The 13,310-nt window shown below is 40.0% G+C and overlaps 1 protein-coding gene across 7 annotated transcripts in view; it reads left to right on the top strand.

The window, feature by feature from the left end:
• The window catches only part of myo16 (myosin XVI), a 119,539-nt gene extending 106,885 nt beyond the window's left edge, over positions 1–12,654 (top strand). For 6 of the 7 annotated variants that reach the window (XM_032529125.1, XM_032529124.1, XM_032529123.1 and 3 more), the window contains exon 35: positions 9,240–12,654. In XM_032529125.1, coding sequence (XP_032385016.1) covers positions 9,240–9,410 — 171 coding nt within the window. In that variant the 3' untranslated portion in view covers positions 9,411–12,654. Of the gene's footprint in view, positions 1–2,139; positions 2,245–9,239 lie in introns of all 7 variants that reach the window. The other variant, XR_004334039.1, reaches the window with a different exon arrangement.
• The last annotated feature ends 656 nt before the right edge of the window (positions 12,655–13,310 follow it).

Here is a 13,310-nt window from a genome sequence, read left to right as displayed (position 1 = left end):
ATGACGAAGTAGAAGCCATCTAGAGTGAAAGAACATGTTTTATATTGTATACATAAAACTAAGACACACCACAAACTGATAAATGCATGTATTTTGGAAAGGCGTTAACATTTAGCACTCATATGACTAAACACAGACCTTCTCCTCAGGGACAGCCGGTCACAGTATAGAGACACAAAGCTTTCATGTTAATTATCCTGTGCTGTACCTTTGTACTTTGTCTTTTATCAACAAAGGCTATATTCTCTTTTGATTCTTTTGTCTTACTAGTCAATCATTAATTAAAAAGATCCATCATTGCCTTGTGATTTATAGGAAGATTTACCACAATATTATAACAACTATCTGAGAACACTCTTCATCCTTTTTGTCTTGCCACTAAGTCATATACCCGCTCTGAAGAAATAGCTTGGTGGGCAAATGATGTATTGGACTTATAGCTCCTTATAACTTTCCCTTTAGATTATTTCTTCCCATTAAAGTTTAACCACCTGAAAAGTATTTACTGGCAGAGAAAGATCAAGACAACATCTGGTTAGAAATAATACAGTCACTACTCCTGAATGGCTAATGGACACAGGATCTGACTGCTTCACTACCTGGCTCCAACTGGCAGAGGCAATCATTCACTAGTCTGGCCTGTGTGTGTGCGCGTATGTGTCCACTGGCCCTGTCTCTTTGGCCCACTCCACTATCTTCAAACTGGATGTGTTTGTATGTATGTATGCAGCTATGCAAAACAATTTCAAACTATGTTAGAAATGTGGCTGTTGAGTGTGGCTGCTGAGCACAGCTGGAACGCGTCAAAGCCAAAAACTGTTTATATTCGGCGAATAAACACATACTTAAACACAAATACATGCACACGTTTTTTCTCGCTCCTGTTACTAAGATCATGTTCACAGGCTGAGCAGTGAACCCACAAACTCTAACAGGAAATTAGATTCATTTAAAGCGTCCATCTTATGCTCATTTTTAGGTTCATATTTGTATTTTGAGGTTGTACCTCAATTTGTTGTATAGGTTTACATGGTTTCATTTTCAAAAAAAAACATATTTTAGTTGTACTGCACATTGCTGCAGATCCTGTTTTCACCCTGTGTGTTTAGGTCTCCGTTTTAGCTACAGACTGAGACATCTCGCTTATTTTAGCTACAGAGTGAGACATCTTCCCTCTGTGCTATCTTTGTTGGGAGTTGCACATGCGCAGTAGCTAGGTAAGATCACATAGCTAGATAACTCTTTCTCCACCTTTAGTCAGTATAAGGAAGGATTTGCTGGAAGACGTCTCGGCTAGTTACATAGAATGCCGTTTAGATTTTGATCAGCTGACCGGAAGACTGAAGGCAGAGGACATTCAGAAACCTGTATCTCACTCAAAACAGCAAGGATAGTTTTTTCCCCAAGTTTATATACAGTATAATAATTACAAATCCCAGAAAAAGGGTTTCTTTTCTTTTCATAATAAGACCCTGGATGTCATAACAATAATCAATCTACAGATGTTTCCATTGTAGCCAGGTGTTGCCAGTTTAGCCTTTACTGCTTTGGTTTCATTTGAAAGTCAACATATTGCAAGTTACATGCAAGGTAACCTGCAAGGTGCATAACGGCATCCACACTGTAAATCCTCTCGTCAATATTCTGTGATTGCGTCCAGGATGCAGCCGTTTCATCCCGGACCACAATCATAAGAAGGATTCACCACATGGAAACTAATTCAGATTTATTGCAGACTGCATCAGCCAATTAAGTGTCACTGTCAGTGGTGCATGAAGCACAGGAATGAACAAAGCACATAGTGTCCCACTATGTGCTTTGTACTTCATTCGTAAGATACTGCCACTAGAGATGTGAAGGCACACTGTGTACCCACTTCACAATCCTCAGCTTGACTAAACATTTGGGGTGATCTCACCTGCTTAAGGTTGCCTTCTTATATCCTTCAAGAAAGTCTGAAGCCCATTCCTGCTGCTATTTTAATAGTCTAGTTTTCCAAAGTTTTTCTTATAATATGTGAACTATTGGGTTGTATGGAAATACTTTTTCTCTCTCTCTCTCTAGCTCTCTCTCTCTTTCTCTCTTTTGATTCTAATAAGCTTGGCTGTGTTACCCTCACTTCCACCTTTTATCTTCCAGAGGAGTCATCTCAACTTTTCTCCCTTCGGTGCGGGGGCCGCCCTCTAAATCAGTGAGGGGGGGTACGGGTGGTCACTCGAAGCCCTGCTCTAATGTAGGGATGTGGTGAGTGTATGTCATTCCTCGCTGCTCTCCACCCTTAATAGCAGTGTTTTTCATAGACCAGTCATGATCATGACACTAATGAATAAAAAAGCCTCAGAAGTTTTGTCTGAGTTTAAAGTAATACTCCACCCAAAGTCTAATTTTGGAGTCCACTTGCCGTCCTGTGGAGTGGCTTTAAATAGTTTTTAGTTTGCTCGTTCGTAGAGAATGGAGGCTGCAGTCATCTTTAATTCATGCAGTTAAAATGGATTCCAATAATAATCAGTATCTAAGGCAGGAACAATGTTTTGAGAAAAATTCCTGGTTGTTTTGATTTATATCCCTTGAACATGCGGGATCTTGGAAGAAAAGTCTTGAAAACCACTGCTTTACCAGGACATCATTTAGCTTTCCTGCTGCCATTGTTTACTGTGCTCTTCATCTTTTAAACACTAGTCTGGATCAGATGAGCTATTTGCCCTTTCTTCTGATGGGGGTGAAAAGTCTGATCCTAGAATCAGTGATGCTGCTGCTGTTCCCCCCCCCCCCCCCACCACCCCCTTGTTTATCCCTCATTCCTGAAAGCAAACTGCAACTCCTGGGTTCAGCCACACTCTGCATCTGTATACCTGCTCATCTTCACTGCCAAAATATATTCTAATCACACTATTATCTTTCCTTCTCATTTAAGGCTACCAGCATTGTTTGTTGTTCAGTGAAATAATTTTTTTAGATTCTAAATTCAAAAATGTGTACATCAATGTGCACATCAATTTATCTCTATACCAGGGCTTTAACGACATACCAAACTTTGGTTCAGTTCGGTTCACGATTCGATACAAACCTCAATTCTTTTTTTTTGGTGGGGGGGACATTACTAGTTTACAACACGGTAATACAACAGATACCTTATTTATTGATATTTATTGATTTCAATGTTGATCGATCCAAAACCAAAGGCTCCATTGTACCTTAAAATTATATTTCCAAAATTGTTTCGTTTTTGTTTCTTTAACTCGTTGAAATGAGACATAAGAGTATTGGTAACAATTCCCCTCCAAAGCTATAGGGGGGACAAAGAGGAAAAAGGCTTTGGTGTCTACTGTAAAGGTGCTGGTTGACAAGTAGCTAATGCTAATGTAATTCTTGGTGGGTAATGTAAGATTACGACACCGTCTCAAAAATGGATAACACGCTCATTTACTTTCAAAATGATTGTTTTGACCACGGTTAAAAACTCTGGGCTAGCTTACCCACAAATTCATCAGTAACATTAACTGTGTAGATAGAAGACTTATCTAATGGTAATTTAGCTAGCTAGCACACCACGGTCTTCTGCCTCGTTCTCCAGGCACTGCGAGGCTTCAGTCGGGATGAGAGCTGAGAACAACCCGGTCTGCGGACACATCCATTCCACAGTCAGCCCCCAGCCAGCTAGCAACCTTTAACTATCATTACAGCCCTGGCCGGGGGACACATCCACAGTCAACCCCCAGCCAGCTTACCTCCAGATCTAAGGACGCTAACGGCAGTTTACTGAACCGTCAGGAAACAAACCCAGACACCCGAGTCAAACAGCGGAACGTTACATCTCTGTTAGCATTGCCGGTACCTCCTTCTTTTGCTTTTAGCCATCTGTACAATTAGCTAAATTTACAGACAAAACAATAGGGTGTGTCGCGATTCTGACTTTTCCCACCGCAACACAGGTTTATGGAGCTGAGTGTCGCGATTTCGGTTTTATTTTCCATATCGTTACAGCCCTACTCGATACAGTGATACATTGGGTTCTTGTGAGAGGTCAGCATATCCATTTAACTGAATAAGTTTTTGAGTTATTATTATATTGGCACTGATCTCCAATTTGACCAGATATATCAGTTAAATGATGATGATTCATCTGGTAATTACAAGTACTCAAGAGTGTTTTTGTGTATTTAAAATTAGAGTTCATCGCTGACAATAACTATTCAATTTAAATAGACAAGGTTAACACGTCCTTTCAAGTGGATTACTATAAACTTCTAGTAGGATACGATAACATTTTTTATAAGATTTTTTTTCACTTGAGTTGCATCTTTGAAAATGTTATGCCAAGATTTTCTGCATTTGAGTTGAAAACTGCTTTTGTTCAAAAGACCATTGAAAAGTTTATAGGATATTGGTGATGCTTGATACGCAATCAAAAAACGAGGTGATCAGTGTTGATCAGTGTTGATCAGTGTTGATCAGTGTTAAGTAAACGCATCTTGTAGTAGACAGTAGGCATCCTTGTTTCCAAGATGCTGTCCTTGGATTAGCATATGCAAATGAGCATGCATACCAACTCCAATACGGATTTTACTGCTAACGGCACTCAAACTTAAGTCTGTTCAACAAAGAAGAGCCGCAGTTTTTGAGGTTGCTTATTCATCTGCTGGGATTTTAAGTTGCTAGATCCATTTCACAACCCCGTCCTTATACCTTTTTTCTTTCTTTTTTAGATTATTTATTTGTTGCTGGTGTTGCATCTAACTAAGAGTTATTTAACCCTAAGAAGTCACTCCAGATGTTCATGCTCATGTGTCTGATATTATCTCTGTGCAAAAAGTGGTGTGTCAAAGTGTGGCTTACTCACTGTAACCATTGAAACGTGAAAGGGAGACACATTTATCTTGTTTTTTTACTTCACTAATCTGGTCTATTGTCTGTAACAGGTTCATTACCATGAGTTCATTCAAGAGATGGGAACAACTCTCTGACCCAGAATACCTCTCAATTAACTGCATTCCAGACCGTGTTTATGTAGGATTAGCAGATCTAATGGGATAAATGAAAAGGGAAGGATGAAGGAAGAAGAGAAGGACGGGAAGCTCAGTTAGGAATGAATGGACCGACTTGTTTTGGTTCCTGTAGTCAGTAGTCAACAGCAGTCCAGACAAGTCATATAAAGAATAGGCGGACTGTTTGTTTTGCCAACTAAATTATTGTATGGTACGGAGATTCATATCCTTTATATATCCCTAAGTAATGACATTTAAAGTGGGAGAAGGGCTGCACCACATGTTTGCTATTCAGAATAACCACGCTGAAAGGATGAGAGAGACAGGCAGAGACAGAGAGCCTTCGTGTCTCTGCATCCCCCATGTTTGGCAGGGTTAAAGGATATGTTTTGAATAAAGGTGTCATGCTAGATTCTCTGAAATCCTCACGTCATCAAACCCATTCAGTGAAATTTCCAGGAAAGAGCTTGCACATGTCTTTCTCTCTAGTCAATCCCGCTCTTTTGCCAGCCATTGCTTTCTCTCCTACCATCAACCAGTCTGGGTAGAATGGTTAATAGAGATACACATTATTAAAGCGCCCATATTATGCTAATTTTCAGGTTCATAATTGTATTTTGGGGTTGTAAGGGAATAGGTTTACATGGTTTCCTTTTCAAAAAACACCATTTTTTGTTATACTGCACATTGCTGCAGATCCTGTTTTCACCCTGTGTGTTTGAGTCTCTGTTTTAGCTACAAAGTGATACATCTCACTTCTATACTATCTTTGTTGGAAGTCTCACATGCGCAGTAGCTGGGTAAGATCACATCAGCTAGATAACTCTTTCTCCAACTTTGGTCAGTACAAGGCAAGGATTAGCTGGAAGACTGCTTCTAAACGAGAGCCAAATTGGAATAGCGCTAGCAAGCTACGGTTAGCCACCTTGTCTCAGCTAGTTGCGTAGAAGGCCGTGCGGATTTTGAATAGCTCATCTAGAGGATGAAGGCAGAGGACATTCTATACCCGTATCTAACTCAAAACAGCATGGATAGTTTTTTTTTTCCAAGTTTGTATGCGTCTGGAAGCACCAGAGACACAAAATAACACACCAAATCCCAGAAAAAGTGTTGGGTTTTTTTTGTTGATATGGGCACTTTAAGTGACCTCTCTGTTTTTGCTTAGAAAGACCTAAGACCTAGAACAGGTATTCATTTTTTCCTTGTTAGTGTTGTAATGATTAAAGCTATAGCACCTAGTTTATTAGAGGCATCCAATATATTGTTAATTATTTATAGTGTATGCAAAGGGTGTATATGTGATGTACACATGCATTGAACGGGATCAATCCGAAAACATACAGGCTTCTATAGGTGGTTGCCAGTAGATTGCGTGTTTTCTGAGGAGAAGCTATGAGGTTATTGTCACACTCTGTGGCCTCAACATCCAGTCTGTGAGTGACAGTTTGGAGTGACAACTATTCTTTCTACATTACCATATTATTACCATAACGTTACCAAGCCATTAACATGTTGGTTTGGATATCGGCTCCCTCCCCCATGCCCTTGTGCAGGGAATGGCCAAAATTTCAGTGTTTTAATGGAGGAATGGAGTGCAGGTGTCCTTATACAGAAAATGTTTTATTTTGGCTATGAAATTCACAGCTATTTTATATTATTGTACACTCATATCAGTTTTGATAAGATTGTTAAAAAGAAAACATGTAAGTGGGTGTTTCAACAGAAATCAGCTCTGCTTTAAAAAAGGTGCTGTATTGGTGGAGTCATGTTGTTTCAGGTACCAGTGAGACGACAAAATAAAATCCAGCAAGTCCAGTCTGAGTAAGGAAAAAAAAACATTAAAAGACACTGCTAATAATCTATCATGAATGTACAAATATTTGATTGGCCAACGCAGCACCTTGCTAAATGAAGTCACATTGTGGTTTGGAAAAGGCCTGTTTTAAATTTTTTGCTGGAAGAGCTTGCATTGGCAAGTCCCCTGCATTTTTTCATGCAGCACTGTTGAGCACTCTGAGCATGGCCTATTCTATCAACTCAAACTTTCTACACAAGTCATCAATTAAAATAGTCTTTTGAGGTCCATAAAGACACAGTTCTTCAAATTTGGTGTGGAGGAACTTGAATGGCCAAACAAAATCTCTTGTGGCTGATTCTTGCAACCCTGTTCCAAAAAGTTGTTATTACCAGCATATTATTGCCCGTGGTTTTGGAATGAGATGTTCAACAGTCACACATAAGTGTGTTGTTTGGGTGTCCACATAGTTGCCATTGGAGAGAGTTTTTAAGCATGAGGTAAATGTAATTTCTAAATGCATAAATACCATTGCCACTTTGAAGATGAGTATTACGTGATATATATTTTCAGGCATCAAGGCCACTATTTGTCCATGTACCGTCATGTATTGTAGAAGGACATGCTGTTCTTGTCTACTGTTCCAGTAGGTGGTGTTCCTGACTGGCGCCAGTGCAGAGAATAGCCTGGCAGGGAGGTGTAAATTATGGATTAGGTTGCTGAGTATTGTGCTTGGGAAGGTAATCAATGTGTATGTGTGTTGGAGTGCATGTGCACATGGACATTCACAGGTGTGTGGTTCTCCAGGTATAGGATGCTGGCTATGTGTGTGTGTGTGTGTGTGTCAAAGAATGTCTTGTGTGCAATTACCATTTATTTGTGTACTTTTTGCATGTGTGCCTTTGGCAATGTCTATGTGGAATGCGTCCACATTTTACATGGAATTTCATGTACTGTTAACTTAATTTAGCTCACAGCTCCAGCTCCAGTAGAGATGAATAACGGTGGAAGGGGTAGAGGAAACTTATGTAGGAAACTGCAATTACAGCATCAAATCTCATTTTCATCAGTTTTATGTGAATCTTAAAAGATAGAACTGGCAATACATTTTCTAGATTTTTCTTATAGTCAATAAACACCATAAAAAGACAAACATCAACAATGAGTTGATACTACTAACACGTGTTTATACTATACAATACTGCTTATTCCTCTGTGTCATAGAGCTCAAAACATATTGATTAACCACACTATGTTTGTTACAATTTGCTCCTAGTTTGGACCCCAGAAGCAGAATTAGACTCGGACACAATGGATTGGAGTTAGTAGTTTTATTTTTTATCGGTATTTGCAAGTGAAGAGAGTAAAACAAGGTGGCGAGTTGGCTATCCTGGTGAAAGCAGGTGGTATCTGGTGGTGTAGAATTTGAGGTTAATTTTCAGCAGAGTCACAAGAACAGGTCAAAGTCAGATTCTTCACTGGAGGTTTAACCCTGAAGAGATACCATTTAGAGAGCCCCGCCCCTGTTAATGAACACACACACACACACACACACACACACACACACACACACACACACAAGGGAGTTGACAAGGCAAGACAGACAGGGAAACAAATGGGAATCCAGAGGTCCCAGACCGGGCTTTGACAGTGTGATAGGTTACTTTATTATGATCAACATGGTCACTGTAGTTTATTTTAACTTAATCCTGTTGTTGTAAATACTCACTAATACAGTGAATGTGTTTTAATCCACGGCTGAAAGAAGTCCCTGACAAATATACCACTAACTCCTGTTTAAGTGGCATTAATTGGTAACTTCACTGCCATGTGTTTTATGAAAGTTCTTAGCCTTTAAAACAAATGAATGGACGAATGGCAGTGAAGGGAGGTCAGAAAGCACTGTGAGACAGAACGACACATTTTTGCTTTTGATGTCTGCATGGGATTTGCTGACAGGATTGTCATGCCAGCCTCATCCTTGCAATCCTATCGATGAGCATGAGGACAATCATGCTGCACTTTAACAGCCCATCAACTGCCAGCATTACAACCTGCGGTTCCAAATCTAGTCTTGATCATTAGTGTTCAGTCCTGTTGCTGGGATCATTGACTGAGGCAGACTGGAATACCTGTCTGATTACTTCAGCTGTGTTTTATCCACAGAGCTGCGGAGAGGTCTGACCATGCAAGACTGCCTGTGTCCTATTTTTTTTGCTCTGTGGGTAGTAATCTCTTGCATCGGTTTTAGGATGCTTTGCAATGGCATTTTCTCTATGTAAAACCAATACTTGTCATTCATACTCCCTTCTCCCTTCCGCCTCCAATCACACCCTGGTCATTTCATGTCATTCACTTGTCAATCCATTCAGGAGAAGTCATTACTTAGTGTGTTATTTGAATGTAAACATGCCCTGTTATTTCCTTGCCTCTTCTCTTTTCCTTCATCTCCGCTACAGGTGTTCCAGCGGTTACGTCTGTCCAACGGGGATCAGAGTGCCGCCCTTGGGGAGCTTCTGCGAGCGCGCCGTGTGCAGTGTGAGGGGCGGGGTGACTGGAAGCACCGTCCACCTCAGTCCCCATCCCTGCCTCCCACACTGCTCTGGACCAACAGGAAGGCCTCTCCATAACGGAGGTTGTGTGATGCAGTCACATGTATTGGTTGTGAAGTTCCTCCCTCTCCTTCTCTTCAGCCACACTCGCACATGCTCTTTATTTATTTATTTTTTCCAAAGTGGACCAAGTAACCTCAATGCCCAGGGGCTAGGTGAAAGCTCCAAGCTCCACAGCGTGAGCCTTGTCCTTTGGCTGAAGGTCCTGCTTCTGCGCCTTTGTCCTTTATTGTGGAGGATTCCCCAACCTATATGATAAAACCTCAGCACTCAATGATGCTGAAGTGTTTTCTGTGAAAAAAAATTGTGGGAAAACATAGAGGTCTATGGGGAGCTGTGTTTTGTGCTCAACGAATTTATTGACAAAAAAAAGGTCATTTCTTTTCAGTTCTTCTGAGACAGAATGAATGACATCCATCAATGAGAGGCTGAATTTAAGAGCAGACGATTATTGTTTTCATAGTAGTCAGATATTAAATGGCCCTTTTAGTCTGTCTGTTTCAAGTTGTTCCGTTGCGCACAAAGGAGCTCTACCCCAAAACATGGTGCTGATTATACTTGACGTGCTGTCCTGTGATGTTACCATGAATGCTTGTATGTGGGCCCCCGAATCTCAAACCTCTCTGAAGTTTACAACGACGCCTTTGTACACCTCCAGTTTTTAGAATCGGTGTACTGGCTTTAACATGAAACCTTTTCAGGTACAGCTCTGGCTTAGTCTCTTACATGTAGGCTCTAAGTGCCCTGGCAACCAGTGACCATGGCTCAGGGTAACCAGGGGTCAGGGTAACCTCAGAAATATCCTAAGGTGCACTTCTCTTGCGTATTGTTTCCACCAGCCTTTGAGGAACAAAAACCTTGGCCAAAATGCAAACTACTGCACTGACCTTTACTAGGAAAAGGCAATCTAACAAAAAACCCTGCTTTGTTTTAAGGTATAAAGGTAAAGCTAAAATGACATAGCTTTAGCTGACAGGTATATAGTTCATGTTGTGAACATGGAACTCTGTGCCAAAGTGACTTGTGAAAGATATGTCTAAACTCACAATTAAAGTTATAAAAACGGATGTATACATTAGTCCCCTAATATACGTATTCACAGACTGACACAAATGACCAAATCATAGCTGTTACTGCGGTTCAATGGGGATTCAATTGACCATTTCTAAATAGATCAGAAGAACATGGCGAAAGGTGGAGAAAAAAAAAGAAGTCTACACTTAAAATGTAGCGACTTAACTCTCATTGCGTCTCATCAGCATCTGAAAAGTTTCATGTCTTCAGTGTTGTTCAGGAGACTGTGCAGAGCTCAGGAACTCACGCACAGATGAACTCGATTATTGTACAGATTGCTCCAGCGTACGTGTGTCCGCACAGACGCCCATCACCTTCTCCGTCCTTCCTGCATCTCCTTTCCCGTTTGACCCTACCAAACGGACCCCTTTTCCCCCACTTGGTCTTTGACACTGCCCCGCCTTCCTAATGGATCAAACCAGCTCTACGGGTGTTTCCATAGTAACCGCTTTGTAAATAGTGACCAGTGATGTAAGTTATAGCTTTTACTATGGCAGGAAAGCACAGAGATTGAATTGAAAGATGAGGAAGAGATGAAATAATACTGTCTATGACGGTGAAACTGAGATTTAAGAATGTCTTGGGTTAGATGCAATGACTGAGGTAAAGAGAAGAGGTTTATTTTAAAATGTGAATCTTTTTTTCAGAATGATTGTCTATGGCTATGAAATTCTTTATACTTTAATATAATTTGTTTTTTCCCCCTCTTGACCCCGTTGTTCTGTTCTTATGATGCAAGGCAGATGTTTTAATTGCATTTGGATGTTTTATTGCACAACGTTTTTTATGTGGTGTTGTGTTGACTTCTGTAATGGGCTGGGTGTGTCTCAACAAGCTGTTTGATCTGCGAATATTGGTCTGGATTGTTAGAGCCACAAAGTATCAATAGCTCTGATTGATTTCTCATTCCCACTGATTACCCACAATGTGTCTAATTGATTCAGCGTTACAAATTAGCAGCACTATCACAGGATCAATTTCAGCTGCTGTCAGTGAACAAATATTCAAGAGGAATCGCTGCTCTTCTCAACAGAGATGGGAATTCAGCTGAGCTGACTGACTGGCTGAATGTATAAATACAAAGTTTTCTTTTACTGCCTGAAACCCCATCCAACTTATTACTGGAATATGCGCCTGTATCAAAACAGTGTATCTGACTGCTTAATGTGATTATTGTCTAAGTTATGTATGCAGTCCATTTTTTTAAAGCAAGAAAAAAACAATGCAGCATTTCTGATAAGTTATTGATCTGTGTCATGATTCACACATTGTGTGCTGCAATTGGGGTTGCATGAGTAGGACTGCAATGCAGAACTATGTCAAACATTTTCATCTTATTTTCAGCTCATTCACACAATGATTTAAACCTATTATCAAACAAAATAGAAAGGAACCAAGATCAACCTGCTCAACCTCGCCAATGCCAAAAGAAGAGAATTCCTAGCCTCTACATTGGTCCTTCATTAAGGTCAGGGTTCTGGTTAGTCATGTGTGTTATGCTTTTTTTGTATTACCATGTGTACTGAAATCATGAAATGAGGAGATGAATTGTTTTTATTGTCTCTTAAAGCATATCCGTGCTTTTTACCTTGCATGACCACACGTTGGGTGAGGCCCTTTATAACGTGCTTATGCTGAAAAGATAAAGGCTGTTTAATGTGAAGAACTGCTTCCCACTGCACTGTGAATCAATGCACTGTCCTCCTGTCTTTAATCTAAACTCTCGTCAGCCATCTACATCCACGCTGAACTGGACCGATCCGCACACGTATCGGCTGCATTATACACAATCCCTGGTGACCTAGCTCAGTCTGTCATAAGCATTACCAAACTGGCAGCCAGAATACTGCCAGTCATTGTTGTTAGTCAGAAATCTTAAAATGCTCTGCTCTGAGAGCTCTCTGGTGCTACAGCCAGTGTAGAATGGCCATTTTATTGTCCCCAGACCATTTATAGTTGTCCCGAGAGACGCAATATTTTAGACATCTAAACAGGGGTATCTCACTGCCTTTCATAGTGTTTTTTTTAATTATTGTAGTCTTTCTTTTGTACATGACATAAATTATATTTTAACCTGCATACATAGTTTGTGGAAAGGAAAAAAAGATTGTATGTGATATGTCATAATTATGTTCCCAATGTTTTATAAGTACTGTACCTGTACAGCAATAAAGCACAATTGTGTCAATGCCAGTCTGTGTGTCTCTTTGTGTGTGTGTGCGTTTGCGTGCGTGCGTGCATGTCTATGTGCGCATCTCTGTGCGCGTGTGTGCATGTGTGTAAGTGTTTCTGTACGCTAATAGTTCATGTCAACTCCAGGACCCAGATGTTATATAATGGTATATAATTGCGTGTGAATGCTGGAAGCAACTTCATTCAAACATCAAAACGTTTAACTCAATTAGAACATTATTGTTTTGCTGTTATCATTTAGACCTTTCATACTTTATTTTTATGTAGTATGTCATAGAAATATTCCACATTCAAATTAATTTATAAAATGTTCAGAATTGAAACATTTTGACACTTTTTCATGAATTTTCACTTATTCATACTTTCAGTTGACTCCATTTAAACTTAACACCCCAAGGCTAGATTAGGTGCTACTAGCATGACACAAAGTAATCAATGACCAAACTGTCAGTTAGGTTGCATTGTGGGTAATGTAGGTGTCAGGTTTTGACAAGGTAGAATAATGTGTGGAATAAAAAAAAGATAACTGGATCTGCATTAATGTTGTTTTTGTCATGAGTCTGACAATGTAATGGAAATACAATGCTAAATATTTGGCGTACTCTTAATCTAAAAAGTAACTTGTAACCAAAGTAATCATCTAATATAGAG

This window comes from Etheostoma spectabile, chromosome 11 (assembly GCF_008692095.1).
Source record: "Etheostoma spectabile isolate EspeVRDwgs_2016 chromosome 11, UIUC_Espe_1.0, whole genome shotgun sequence".
Taxonomy (NCBI): Eukaryota; Metazoa; Chordata; class Actinopteri; order Perciformes; family Percidae; genus Etheostoma; species Etheostoma spectabile.
Note: the sequence above shows the minus strand (reverse complement) of the source record. Positions and strands in the feature narration are given on the sequence as shown.